At 39.9% G+C, this 15,431-nt stretch overlaps 1 protein-coding gene across 1 annotated transcript; it reads right to left on the bottom strand.

Moving 5' to 3' along the window:
- Window positions 1-1,553: 1,553 nt before the first annotated feature.
- Window positions 1,554-14,743, bottom strand: LOC114667689 (zinc finger protein 189-like). Its single transcript, XM_028823088.2, has 2 exons — window positions 14,577-14,743; window positions 1,554-9,337 (listed from the first exon to the last, which is right to left on the bottom strand). The coding sequence occupies exon 2, from the start codon at window positions 8,308-8,310 to the stop codon at window positions 6,016-6,018; it is 2,295 nt and encodes a 764-aa protein (XP_028678921.1). The 5' UTR covers window positions 8,311-9,337; window positions 14,577-14,743; the 3' UTR covers window positions 1,554-6,015.
- Window positions 14,744-15,431: the final 688 nt, after the last annotated feature.

Genomic DNA, 15,431 nt, shown 5'->3' with positions numbered 1-15,431 from the left:
AGATGGCCAGTCCATCACAAAGCACACTCAGAATGCTATTATTAAAAACTGATAGTGAGGGGAAACACTGCTTCAGTATATCTTTACATAATATTTAAGGACAAGGTGAGCAAATCCAGGGAAGTGAGATTCCTCCATCCATTTTCAAAACTGCTTTAACCAAAAAGGGATGCCACTGAGCCCCAAACAGCAGACACAATGGCATCAAGACTGTCCCAGGTTTTAAATAAGTGATTTTATTTACAAAAGAGTACCTTCACAAATTTGTTCTTTCAGCATAGCATATAAATGAAACAATCCTTTCTTCTACTTCCTACACCTCTCCATCCAGCATTGTCCACCTTCTTACAACTCTGACTCATGGAGTGATGCGAGATGTCTGCTTTCATGTTAGGCCTGTGCTTCTGGTGGGATGGCATTATGCAGCAGAATCACTTGTGTCATACAGATGTGCAAAAGAACTGGGCTTCTCCTTGCAGCACTCCTGGTGGCACCCACAGAACCAGTCTTCCAAACTACAAGTCCCATGCAACCTTGCAGGTGTTGAAACTGGGACCAATCTAGAGGTGCACTGCCACCTCTCGTGCTGGAGGATGATTTGTCCCTGGTATCAAGACTGCTCAGGTCCATTCATTATTCCTTCTCCCTGACTGGACTACACCGCCATCCAAGTGATGAATCCATTATAACCCCCCTGGTCGAGTATGACATTGCACTCCTTCCCAGTTGGGGTGTTCACCCCTTCCTTTATGGTGTCTACACTACTTAAATCAAGAGTCTACTCAAATAGTGTGGATATGCAGAGAATTTGATGGTGTCTAATGTAATATAACATTTAGTGCCATTCTGTAGTGCAACACAGGGTTGCAGGGACTGTAAAATCATGAGGATTAAAATTCAAATTCTTACTCTAACATCAGCAAAAGCAATAATTTAAAAACCATGTTGCAGAAAAACACTTTAAAGAAATGATCAAATGATGTTAATATCATTGTAAGCACACATTATCTTTTGTCAGGCAGCATATTCTCCCAACTGTATGCTGCATTAAGGGTCATAATATTTTGCAAATACTTCCTAATGTACTATCACTGTCATTATTTATGACAGACTTTGTCTACTTAGAGACTGTTAAAGTGGAATAAAGTATCTACACGTTTAAGATCAAGGACGGACCCTGAAAGGGTTTTCTCCCCAACAGTAACTGATCATTTAGCATCATTGATATAAAATCTGTTCTTGTGAGCAAAGTGTTTCTTTATGCTGTCCTGAATACTGAAGTGTACAGCTTAAAGAGTATCCGTCACTTCAGTGCTTAAGCCAATTAAGACAGTGAGTGCCTTTGTAAATAAAATAATAGAATTCAACTATTCTGAGTAGTGGAAAGGTGCATAAAGGGTAGTTATTTAGGCCTCCATTATCAGTTTGCCTGTACTGTTTAAAATCACAATGAAGAACAATTGGAAAGCATTTGTAGCAAATGACAGGTCAGCTGTTTGATAATTTAAAATAAAATATAAAATAACAAACCTACCCTTAAGCAACACAATGCACAGTGTTTATCAGCCCTTTATGGGATACCAGTTCCTAATACTATGTACATACAAATACAGTCAAGATGCTTGCAGTAAGAAGTATTTGGTGATGTGCAATAACACTCCTTTAATTATAGACACTTCTGTTTAGTCATTTCTGCATTTACTTCAAGACTTCTCTGTATCCAAACAGATGTTTCAGTCACCGTTGCAGCTGAAAAGCATTCCAATAACACAATGTTTCTACCTTTATTGTTGAAAATAATGGCCAGATGCACCTCACCAGAGTGTGTCAATGTTCTCACATGGTCTTAAAGTTTTCCTTGTACCTTCTTGAAAGTTCCATGCATGTTGTTCTTAAACTTTTTCTCAAGAGAAAAGCCAAAATAGAAATATTTTATTAACAGGGTGTGTAGTGTTTGAACAGCACTCCCAAAGTCATTTCACAAACCGCCCAGTCTTCTCATTTAATCGAGGTTCCGATTACCCAGTAATATCCATCCTCCATTTCCAGAATCCTTCTATTCCTGTTCATGGTTGCAGGTAACCAATGCCCAAGAGTAAGGCTCGAGTCCACCCGGGATGGAATGCAAGTCTACAAGTGGGCAGACACAAAGTTACTCACACTTGGCTAATACAGTAGTGCTAATCAATCTAATATGCAGAACTCTGGGAGGGAAACCCATAGAGACAGCCATCGATACGGCGGGGATTCAAAACCAATATCCTGCCACTCACCACTTTGTGACTATGCCATGTCACTTCAAGCCTGAATAAAATAATCGAGTAGAAGATATAGACTCCATTTCATCCAAGACCAAGCATCACAAGACTGACCTTTTTCTCTAATCCATTCTTTCACCTTTTTCCTTTGTTGTTCCAGACTCTTACTTGGATGAATCCTGAGACTGTTCTAATGGCTTTGTATTCTGGCCCATATTCTTACATTCATTTTGATGAACTAAACAAAATCCATGTCTCCATTTGTACTTTTGTTTGCTGATTACACCTCTATTGCTTTGACTTGACCACCAAAACGGATGGAATTTTCTTATATTAGTGATGCTTTGCTATTAACTTCTGCTTCTTTAAATTTTCACTGTTAACTGTGGATTAACTATCAGTGCTTTCAAACTCTTACACAAACCATATAGTCCTAAAAGGAACCTGCAAAGGGAGCTTTTCCATCAAACTGAACATCTGCACTGATTTTACAGACCTTCAGTTTCCCTATACCGCATTTATGGGTCTTTTCTGAGTCATATACCATTTTTATATAGCACAACCTTTTAAAACTTTATACAGTTAAAAAGGCAAATTAATAAAAGACCACTGGGGCAGCAACTTGAAAGGCTGTGACGAACTGGTAATTCACAGAAAGGACATGGAGCCTGTCCTAGCAGAATTGGGCAAAAGGCAAGAACCAACACTGAATGGGTGCCAGTCCATCAACAGCTTCCTCAAACTGGACCAGTTTGCAGTTGCCAACTGATCTGATACGCATATTTTTGGGATGTGGGTGGAAACTTAACTATCCTGGGAAAAACCATCAAAGATACAAGAAAAACATGCTAACCCTAGAAAGATGGTGAATGGGCTGCTATTTCCACACAACATTCTAGAGCTGTACAGCAGCAAGACCAACCATTGTGGCAACATGCTGTCACAGGCTATCTATTAAACCGTTACATTTTAGTCACACAAAAATGAAAACATTTATAGTAGGTTTTATGTACAGTTTTCCCTTCAACATAAATGTTTTTTAATTGTTATTTGCTAAAGTTTTGTTATTGGCATACTTTCAATCTATCAGAATTGCTCCTGGAAGATTCTCTGAATTAACTGGAATGTTCACCGCCAAGAATTCTAGTATTCTCACCTGGGCAACTTCACTACTTCAGGCTGTTCGACTCCAATCACGTCTAACAAATCCTCCACTCCTCGGTCAGCAGAAGACTGGAAATCTGTTGTGGTCTGAGGAAGCACTTCAAAGGCCTGCGACATAAAGGCCTAGACGAGGGGTGGGCAGTATCGGTCCTGGGGAGCTGCTGCGGCTACAGGTTTTCATTCCAACCAAATTGCTTAATTAGAAACTAGTAATTGCTTGTCTCTGACCTTATTTAATTTCATGGCTTGTTAGTCTGCAATGTCAATCAGTCAGTCAGTCATACTCTAACTCGCTATATCCTAACACAGGGTCATGGGGGTCTGCTGGAGCCAATCCCAACCAACACAGGGCACAAGGCAGAAACAAAGCCCACCGCAGGTCACACACACACCCAGCACACACTAGGGACAATTTAGAATCGCCAATGCACCTAACCTGCATATCTTTGGACTGTGGGAGGAAACCCACGCAGACACGGGGAGAACATCCAAACTCCACGCAGGGAGGACCCGGGAAGCGAACCCGGGTCTCCTAACTGCAAGGCAACCGCGCTACCACTGCACCACCCTAGTCTGCAATGTAAGATTCTTATATCATAGATTTTTTTCCTTTCCAAGGATATCATCCAAATGATTTGATAGCTAAAATGTATAATTTTCATTCTGTCACATTTTTCTATTAAGTGTTTTATTAAAGGAAACAGTGCATGATGAACACACACAGATGTAAATTGAAACAAGCTAGGTGAAGAACTGCCATCTGCTTTGTCATTTACATCTTACTGCTAACAAGGAGCCATTAAAACACTGAATGCATCTGTTTAAGATTGAAATAAGCAGTTAAGGGTGGGGAAACTTAACAAGCGAGACCACTAAATTGAAGCATCAAAATGTCACTTAAGCAATAAGTGCTTCATCAGCAATAGTTGACTTCTCATTAAGCAACTGGGTTGGAACAAAAACCTGCAGCCACTGTGGCTCCCCAGGACCGACATTGCCCACCCCTGGCCCAGACTAACATCATTAGCTGAATGAATGCCTCCTATGGTACCGTATCATTCATCAAGTGCCAGTTCATTTTGAGACTGAATGTCTTACTGGGCGGACAGAGAACAACTACTCAAGGGGAGGGAGACCCATCTACTGTATGTGTAAGCAGCTTTGAAACAGAACCTCCTGCCAGTCCGAAGTTCACGAGTTCAAAGACTGAGCAATCCAAGGAAGTATAAATCATCTCGGTTGACGTCATTCTCATTTCAAGTAATCACTGGTGATCATAACCGTCACACCTCCCCTCTGGTAATACGGTTCTGTGCATATACGTAATTTGTTTTATAACTTTTATTTACAAGTGTCCATTTGAAAGCTGAATGAAATTCTAACATGTTCACTGTATTTTCTGCGATGGACTGGCGCCCTGTCCAAGGTTTGTTGCTGCCTTGTGCCCTAAACTAGCAGGGATAGGCTACAGCAACCCCCACGGCCCTGTCAGGACTAAGTGGGTTAAAAATGACTGATAGAATGTTCATTGTACCCCCAGCGTGGAGTCTGCATGTCCTCCCCATGTCTGCATTAGTTTACTCCCATACCTCCACAGCTTACATGGACTGGTGAAGCTAAATTGGCCATTTTGGGTGTGTGTGTGTGTTCCCCTGTGATGGACTAGCACCCTGTCCAGGGATTGTTCCTGCTTTACACCCTATGACTGATGGGATGGGCTCCAGCCTCCCACTACCATGCTCAGGATTAAGCAGGCTTAGAAAATAGTATGGTATGTTCATTGTGCTGCTGTACCGTGCTTTCTGTTCGATGTTGGGTTTTCCCCACGGGGTGTCCAGTAGTTTTTAGTGGCCACAATCACAGTTCCCTGAACTTGTGGCAGGTGTCTACTTAATATTTTATTATTTTGTCATGGCTGCTATATTTCTTTTGTAATGGCATGAATGTGTAAAACAAATGAAACAAAGAGGGTGATAAGAAGTTATAAGAACATTTGACATAATAAATGAGGTAAACATAAGGTTTTTTATTTGTATTTTAACAAAGTATTTAATATTTCAAGATGCAATGCATCTTTGAGTGGTAATTATTTTGTGTTTTCTATAAAGGAACTGGGCTGGAGGGTGGCAGAGTGGTGCATACGGTAGCACTGCTGCCATGCACTAAGACCACCAGGGTTTGTGTCCCAGCTCCTACCAATGTGGAGTTTGCATGTTCTCCCCATGTCTGTGTGGGTTTCCTCCCACAGTCCAAAGACATGTCGATTAGGTGAACTGGTGATCCTAAATTGTCCCTAGTGGGTGGTTGGTGTCTGTGTGTGTGTGTGTGAGAGTTTACCCAGTGATGGAAAGGCGGCACCCTGTCCAGGGTTTGTTCCTGCCTTACCCCCTATGCTAGCTGGGATAGGCTCCAGCAGATGCCCATGACCCTGTTCAGGCCTAAGAAGGTTAGAAAATGACTATGACTGAGGTGGGCTGAGTTGTGTTTTGGTGTGATTGGGCTATTAAGATGTCTATTGTGGCAATGATAACAAAACCCTGGCATACTGAGCTCTTTTTGCTCCTGTACCATTTTGTGACACTCTCTCCAGGCTTCAGTTCACGCTGGCTGAAAGTATGGGACTGCGAGAGTCACCTGCATACTGGGCAGGATGAGCAGAGCGCAAGTGCCTTTTGAAGTTCCCCGACTGGTTAAAAGACTTTGCACAGTAGGTGCACTGGTAAGGTCGGGCACCTGTATGAATCACTTGATGCTTGTTAAGATTTGAGGATGATGAAAACGACTTTCCACACAGACAGCAGATGAAGAACTTTCTTTGCTCCACTGAAATTTGAGATCTTGAGCACATGCCTTTTACGTCTTCCGTCTGTGGGGCCAGAAGTTCTCTTTCTTCCTGAAAGAGTTCATTTTGATGGATCTCTGAATGTATGCAAAGCTCAGGCAGTGTGCTGAATGTTTTTTCACACTGTAAGCAGGTGAATGTTTCTGGTGATTCATGTGTCTCCATCACAGCACCCTCATGCAAAGATGGGGGCATTTTAGTACAACTGTTCTTAAGGGAATGAAAGCTCTGGAAGTACTGTTCCATTTTTAATTTAATTGTTTCCACCCCTTCCTGAGAATTACTCTCGGGGCATGCTGCTACTAGACATGGTTCCTGATCTGTGACATTCCTATTCCACATTGTAACAGAGTGATTTGTTTTAACATGCTTTCCTAGAATATTTTTTTCAGGAATAACTGTATCAGTGGTATTGTGCTCTGGAGGTTCCCGGGTGGAGGTTATTCTTTTTCCATATTCCAATTTAGACTCTGCCTCATTCCCTTTTGGTTTTTGAGAGAAATACAATGCCTCTTGCTCCATTTCATCTGAGATACTCTTTAACTTCTTCTTTGTAAACAGACAAAAGTCACTTTCAGATTGGTTCAGATCTCCCATAATCGTTATTCCAAGATCATTCACCTCTGCTGCTTTCCTTGCCCACTCCTCTTTATCTCCTACAAAATCTGAATGGCATTCATTGGTGTCTGCTTTATTAATTCTCTCATGCACCTGTAAACTTTCTGCATCTATGAAATTCTTCCTACATGTTTCAGATTCATAACTTGCACAGACAAATCCTTCATGTGTCTCTGCTGTTGTTTGCTCATCATCATAATAGTTTTGCATTTGTCTTGTCATTTGTAAAATAGGTCCAAGCCTCTTGCCCCTGTTTTTACCCCAGCTCGTTTTACTGTGACAGTGCAGATGCCGTTGCAAGTTTGACATTTGGCTGAAACTTCTCTCACAGACTGTGCAGATATAAGGTCTCTCTCCTGTGTGCACCTTCCAGTGACGGCCGAGATTAGATTTGTTGCAGAACTTTCTTCCACACTGACCACAGCTGTAAAGATTGTCTGGACAAACACTGAAGCACAGCCTGAGGCTTGGATGCCAACTCTCTGGTAGATTATCTCTGTTTTGTGGGTTTTCAGAAAAGATGTCCTGTCTTTTCAGCATTTGCACCTGAGTAGCCCCATTTGCTATCTCTCTCTGTATCTTTGTGTTTGATCCACATGCTGGACCCAGTTGTTGGTTGAAACATTTTCCATTCTCCTTCTCCTGCTGCCCATTTATCTCTTTGCTGGTCTTGATTTCCTTGTTGGACAGCTGCTCACTTACATTGTGTCTTTTCTGCACACTTTCTTTCTGTCCAGATTGTTTTTCCAGTTTCTCACTGTTCTTTTGCCATTTTCTATCAATTCCTTCTTTGGAGTGGCACCGCCTATGTCTTTGGCAGTTGGAGATTTGACTGAATCGTTTTGGGCAGAGTCCACAGAGATATGGCTTCTCTCCAGTGTGTATCTTCCAGTGCCGGTAAAGATTTGATTTACAGCGGAACTGCCTGTTACATCTTCCACAACTGTATAAACTGTTGGACAGCAAATGGAAGAATGGCGGAGGATGTTGATCCAGCTTCTCTGTTAACAACTGCTGCACTTTGAATTGCCTCATGGTTTGGCCATCAGTTCCCGTTTTTCCAATTTGAGATGGATTCTCAACATTTAGTTTGTTTTTCTGTGCAAGATTTTCACTGTCCAACTTTTCCTCATCTTTTTTGTTTAAGCACTTGTCATGTTCACACATTATCGGATTACTTTCAAAATGACTGACCGGTTGTGTCACTTTTCTTTTCTTGGTTTCTGTCTGCCCTGGGTCAGTGGTGTCTCTCATGTGTAAACGCTGATGTCGCTGGCAGTTTGAAATCTGGCTGAAACCTCTACCACAAATTTCACAGTGGTATGGCTTCACTCCAGTGTGAATTGTCATGTGACGGTTAAAGTTAGATTTACAGTGAAACTGCCTTCCACATTTAGTACATCCAAATGGTTTCCCTTTAGAAGTCATGTAAACAGACTGTTCTTCACAAATCAAAGGGTGCTTTCGACTGGTCACTATGCCAGCACGCTTCTCTGGTGGAGGTTTCTGTGGGTTTTCTACTCTGGCTTTATTGGTGGTAACTATCAAGACACAGACTTCACTTCTTTGATCATTCTTCACCGTGCTTGTACAATCTGGAATGTCATTTTCCTTCTTCTCTTCTAATGGCTGTTCATGTACAACTTTCAGTGAAATTACACCAGATTCTCCTTCAGGCCCTGACCTGCTTTGTGTTGGCTAGGAGACATCAAATTACTTTTCAGGAGGATTTCACGAGAATTATAAAAACTATCACAAACTTCTGATCTACAAGTAACTATCCATTTGTTATTCTGTCCTTTAATGTGGAAGCTTTTGCTCATTAAACTCACAAAAATTCTTTCTTTGTGAAGTTTTGACAGATTGTTCCCTGCTGCTACTTCATGATGTGCTTTTTATTTAAACTTATGTCATATCCTGTTTCCTGTTTAATCTACTTCATTTTGTCCAAATTCTACTTGTCCTCTAATCCACAGACTGACTTTCCATTTCGTTTGCTGATTGCTTTGAACTTGTTTTGTTTTTGCTGCTGCTGCTGTTTAAACACACATAGTTGAAGGGGGCCATCAAAAGCAGCTTTAAGACTTCTCCCACAAATGCCTGACCACAATGTGCGCAACAGTACGGTTGCTGACCAGTGTGAACCAGCCAGTGGCACCAAAGTTGGCAAATGTGGTTACGGTTTTGTTCCGTGCTGGACAGTGATGGAGACTTTCCTCACTGTGAAGGTGCCTGTGAGCATTCAGGGTCTGTGAAGAAGCAAAGCTCTTATTACATATGGAGCAAAGGAATCTTTTTAATTCTTTTCTGCCTCCTTTGCTGTTCTGCTGACTTTTGGGTAAATAGGATGGATGTCCTGTAGCAGCTAATTTTTGAGCACACTGAGCAACCTGGGCAGAAAAGGTATGGAGAATCTCCAACAGTCTGGTATCTTGTGAGGGTTTAGAGATTAATTCTGGAAATAAAAACAAGGAAGTCTGTTAAGTGAAATGTTGCTAATGAGACCAACTACAGCAAAATCCTCGAGCCAACAGTTATACTGTAACAATTTTAAATTATTAAAAAATACATGCAGTTGCTCAAGCAAATTTACCCAGGGCCTAAAGAAGCCCTCCATTGTTTTAAACTGAACATATCGTCTCTAATGTGTAAAGCGGTTTACTCTTTCAGGTAATATATCTCATGCCCATTGTGTTGAAGTGGCACCCTGCCCAGGCGTAGTAGATAGATAGATAGATAGATAGATAGATAGATAGATAGATAGATAGATAGATAGATACTATATTAATCCCAATGGGAAATTCACATTCTCCAGCAGCAGCATACTGATACAATAAACAATATTACATTTAAAGATTGATAATAATGCAGGTAAAAAAACAGACAATAAAGTTGTATAATGTTAAATGTTAACGTTTACCCCCCCAGGTGGAATTGAAGAGTCGCATAGTTTGGGGGAGGAACGATCTCCTCAATCTGTCAGTGGAGCTGGACAGTCTGTCGCTGAAGCTGCTCTTCTGTCTGGAGATGATACTATTTAGTGGATGTAGTGGATTCTCCATAATTGATAGGAGCCTGCTGAGCGCCCGTCGCTCTGCCACAGATGATGGTACTGTACCTGCCTAACGCTCAGTGCCTTTACAAAAGCTGTGGCCCCAGCAGCCCTGAATTGGATTAAGCAGGTTTGAAACTGTAACGTTATGTCATATTTATTATCCTTATCAAAACTAAATGAATGGTGTAATAAATATTTCAGCATTTAAAATTCCAGGAATAAAAAAGGCTACTTTCAGGTAAAACAGTGCATCTGACATTCAAACTAATTGCAAGCACAATTAGCAAATGTATCATTCAATGAAAGCAGTAGGGCAGCAAAAAATGCTGTGGTGGAACATTGTTTTAAATTATATTTTATGGGGCCCTTTCATTTCATTTCATTACACTTTAATGAAGGTGTAAATTTGTTAAACAACATTCTAGTCTAATCTAAAGATCGGCACCTTTCACCCACATGCCTTTCCATTGCTTCATTAGAGGATAATGATTATTTCCGAGTGATCGATTTCATTTTATTCCTTGCTTCTAACAAACACAAGTTGGAAAGCATCCCATTTATCAACATCTTAATATTCCATTGTCCTGTTTCGCTGTTCTGTTTTCCTTTGCCTTACTTAACACATTATTCTTTTCTTAAACATTACCATCTGTTTTATTAACTTTTGTTTTTAAACCTACATTTTCCATGTCTTTACTTCCTTTCCCACCGCACATGAGCTTCTTCACATTCCCATCTCAAATATTACATCTTTGTCTTAAGCAGCAAGGACTTAATTGGATTTCTTCTGTGTAATATGTTGGAGCACCTTAAGATTAATCACTATGCTTATTTCTTAATTTATTTTCTGCCACCTGAAACCCATACCCTTCCTTTCACTATATTGTTTTTCCACGTGTTAGCAATCTTTTTTAATGTGATTTTTTTGTAATATACTTTATTATAGAAAATTTCATCATTACAACCAATAGTCAGAAATCAGGGTTACAAGGCCATTTGATGTGCCCATTTATACACAGGAACAAAAAGCACCTACAGTCGATCAAACAGTGTATTGTCTACAGTCATGAGAAAAAGAAAGGGATTTTTATTAATCAGGGTCTAAATCACAATTGTGTTATCTTCTTTAACTTCTTTGAACAAAGAAATCTAACCTTAAGTGACCAGCAAAACATAACACATTTCAATATGTTCCGTTTTCCCAAAAAGTAGTCAAACATTCATAAACCATGTTAAAAAAATAAGTTTAGTAAAATGTACAACCATGTTTAGCATGAATACCTTGAAGAAAACATTATCTGTAGCAGTTTACAAGTCTTACTGTTTTGGAGAACGTTTATCCTACTCTTCTTTAAACACTGCTTTAGTTCATTGATGTCTGAGGACATCCATGTAGACATGGTCTGTTAAGATCCAGCCAGAGCATCACAAAGGGATTGAGGTCTTGATTTATCCATTTCATCATTTTGATTTTTTTTTCTTTTTTAGCCAATCAGATACTGATTTGCTGGTTTGCTTGGGGAGCACTGTCCTATAGCATGAAACAAATTTCATCCCATCTTAAGCAGACGGACAGATGGCCTCACATTTATCTCAAACATATTTTGGTATAAAGAGGATTTCATGGTTGTCTCGATGACTGCAAGTTTCCCAGGTTCTGTGGCTGCAAAACAAGCCCAGATCATTACCCCTTCACCAAAAACAGTTGGTGTAAGGTCTTTGTGGTGATACATTGTGTTTGGTTTTTGCTAAACATGGCACTATCCATTATAACCAAACATCTCCGTCTTGGTCTCATCAGTCCAAAATATATTGTTTCTTCAAGAATTCGTGTGGTTGGTTCAGATGCAATTTGGCACACCTCAGCCGTGTTCACATTTATTTCATTTTTTTTTTTAGAGAGAAGGGTCTTTTAATTAGCCACCTTCCCATGAGAGCCATGGTTGTTCAATCTATTCCTAATTATTCTATTATGGACATGAACATTTAACTTGCATACCAAGGCCTGTAAGTCACATGTTGTAGTTCTTTTGGTTTTCTTGATTTCTCTAAGCATTAGGCAGTCTGACCTGGGGCTGAATATGCTGGGATGTCCACTTCTGGGAAGATTGGCGACTGTCTTAAAAAGCTCTCCATTTGATATCAATCCTCAGTGTAAAGTAGTGAATTTTAAATTGTTTGGAACTGGCCTTGTAACCCTTCCCAGATTGATAAGTGGCAACAAATGCTTCTCTGAGGTCATGGCTGATGTCCTTTCTTCTTGGCATGATATAAACACAGCCCTGAGTGCTCCAGAACACCAAACTGCCAAACATTTTGCTTTTATAGAGGTAGCCACACTTCTTGGTAATGAACTGATCTTGTCCATTGGATTAGTGAGACCTGACTGCTCAATATGCTGTTAATAATTGGGAAAGGTAGAAGGGAGTACTTATGGTTTTCCAACATGGTTTCTGAATATTTGCTTACTTTTTGGAAATAAAATACCACATTGAAATCTGTGTTTTTCATCTGAGGTTAAATTTCTCGGTTTATAGAAGTTAGCAATGAAAACACAATTGTGATTTAGACCCTGATTAATAAAGTTACAGAATTGAAGGAGAGTGTACTTTCTTTTTTCCCCACGACTATATATTTCTTAACTTCAGCCTCTTTATTTGATGACACTTAAAGGTCTTTTGTGTTTGGAGGATATTCCAGTTCTACTTGAAAATTACAAAAGCAAAGGAGTGCCGGATAATGGGGCACGATAGACAGCGACTTCTAATTCCCTTAAAACATTACAGTGTAATTGAAAACAAGGATGAGAGTTAACATATTCGGCACCTTTACCACCATTTTAGTAAAAGCTTTCTTTTTTTAATCAAAGACGTATGCTACAAGACTTGTATAGATGTTGAAATAAAAGACATGCACTTGACCAAATGCATTTCTAGTTAAATTAACAGACTTTTGTATAGCAAAAAACAGACATTTTTGGATTTAACCCCCCCCAAAAAAGACCTAATTTACAATGCCATATAAACATTGTACTGGAATGTCTCTGGAAATCTGACACATAAAAACAGATGATCAATTGCTTTGTACCACCTTGCAGAATTATGTTACATACAGCATACACCTCTATTGCAGTTAGATGGTAACCTCACAGCACAAGCACAGTTCTACTGCTGCCCCTCTTTACAGACGCATCCAAGTTGTTGCTCTTTTCTGCCTGGTCAAAGCTGAATTGTCTATAGATATTCTTTTCAGAGAAGTTCTTCTAGTCAATAAAATGTATCAGGCAGACAATTTGCAGTCTGTGAAAATAGAGTTAAACACATACCTAATTCCTAATACACATACCTAATTCCTAATACCTAGAATACCTATTCTAAGATGATAGAATACTTCTACCAGTCTGAAGAGGTTCTAGTGGATTGATTTCTGTTTCTGCCTAAATGACAAGTGATGGGCTGGTGTAGGCAGTGCCTGCTGTAGCTTTTTTTTTTTTGCTACCCTAGGCAAGAATGAGAATGCTGCACCCAAACCATGCCATCTTGAAAGCAATTTCTGTCCATATTATTGCAGATCAAACAGTGTGGCTTAAGATAGATAGAGTGATAGAGGATACAAGAAAGAGCATGTTATAACGTAGCAAAGTTTGGGTTGAATCTCCCCTTTGGGGATTCATGTAAGTTTTACAGTACATGGATGTCAGATCAAAGGGAGGATGGGGATTCTTGGCCCTTAGACTTTCCACTAAATTGTACATTTATTTAATATTGAAGAATTGAGAGTTTTGGGAGACGGGTGGAGAATCAGGGGCTGGGCACCAAAGATCATTATCAGCTACCACTGACAAAATGACGCCCCTGGAACATTTGCAGCCGCCCAGTTTGTCAATAATATAGACTGTATATGGTAGCACCGACCCATTGGACATGTCTTGGTTTAACACTACAGTATTTGGCTTAACACCTGCCAGTAAAAACAGAATCATACAGACAATGAGAAAACAATGCAAACCAGTAGCACACTTTGGCAAAATTTCAGTTGTAAAGTTATTGTATTTATAAACGTCTCCGCTAGAATTAAATTTCAACAAAACCTTAGAAGACATCTAAAATGGCAATTGCGCTAGTGGAGCTGTCTACTAAAGCATAATGACCTAGCAGACAGAAGGAAGTACGTTGCTTAGCAAAGGGAACTTACATTAGATAAGAGGAAGGCAACTATAACGAAAATAAACATGATTACATGTAAACATTTTAAAACAAAGATTCATCAATTTTTGACCGGTTATGCTTTACAAAGTTACGATAAACGTGATACGTATTCCAAGTGTTATCGCCATCTTCACCATTTTTTGAAACTGTCAAAATAATGGATCCTAAAATCAGGGAAGTAAACGCAGGAAATGCGTGCTTTGCGGAATTAACGATAATAAAAATTAAAATATCGTTTAAAGACTAAACACACAGTTATTTCTTTTAAATGACTCGACCTTTTAATTTCTGCGCCTTTAGAGAAAAAAAAAGATTTTGAGAGACAAAAAAAACTTCCAAAACTCAACTGTCACTTTAAGTAAATTAACCATAAACGGAGATGTATCATTCGCAACCCCGCGCCGTACCACTATTTCACTCTTGTGTCTTACGAGCAGTTTTCGCTCCCACGACGCTGCCTCGCTTCTTCGATACGCTCTCTAACTCGCCAGTGGCAATCAGTTGCTCTCCCCAGCACTGCGGAGTTTCTTATTGATTTCAATCTGATGGAGGAAATTCACCTATCAGATCAACGCCGCTCGCCAATACCCGAGTTGTCTAAAACGTCACAAGCATTCGACTGACGTCACAACAGCGCGACGCACGGCTAATAGGAAACGGTGCCTTGAAAGCGTATTGGTCACATGTTGTCATGCAAACTTTTCAAAACGTGGGCAACGTCCTTTGTTAATTAATTAAGTTTATCTTACATGAAGTTTGTGTGAAATTGGAGGGGGCTTCATGTACAGTCTCAAAACGAACAAATGGTGTAAATCATTCAAACTTTTATATAAAGTCGTTCACAATCATCATCACAAGGTATGTTTTAATTTAGTGAACAATTAGAGCAGTATTTTTCTAGTTTTACGAGTGTCATGAAATAACATTCAACAATTCAGAGTCGCGGGGCAGCTTCTCGCAAACTGTTGAAAATATATTGTCACATTTCTTAAGAATTACAGTAAACATGTATTACTATTGTCTATACATTAGTAAACCTGCCTAATTCATTTACGAGTCGTGGAAAGCAAGAGTATAATCGAGCAACATCGGGTGCAAGGTAGAGACACAAACCCTGGACCATTCCGTCGCCAAAAGGCACCGTCAGACACAGTAAAGTAACCCCCATTTACTCAGTGTTTTTTTTTTTGGAATGTAAAATTAAAAACAGTACGGACACAGTGGGCAAAAAACACACAGACGGCGCCCGCCATGACATTCTAACCAGGAACTCTGCCCTGGAACTA

This window comes from Erpetoichthys calabaricus, chromosome 17, assembly GCF_900747795.2.
Source record: "Erpetoichthys calabaricus chromosome 17, fErpCal1.3, whole genome shotgun sequence".
Lineage (NCBI taxonomy): Eukaryota > Metazoa > Chordata > Cladistia > Polypteriformes > Polypteridae > Erpetoichthys > Erpetoichthys calabaricus.
Note: the sequence above shows the minus strand (reverse complement) of the source record. Positions and strands in the feature narration are given on the sequence as shown.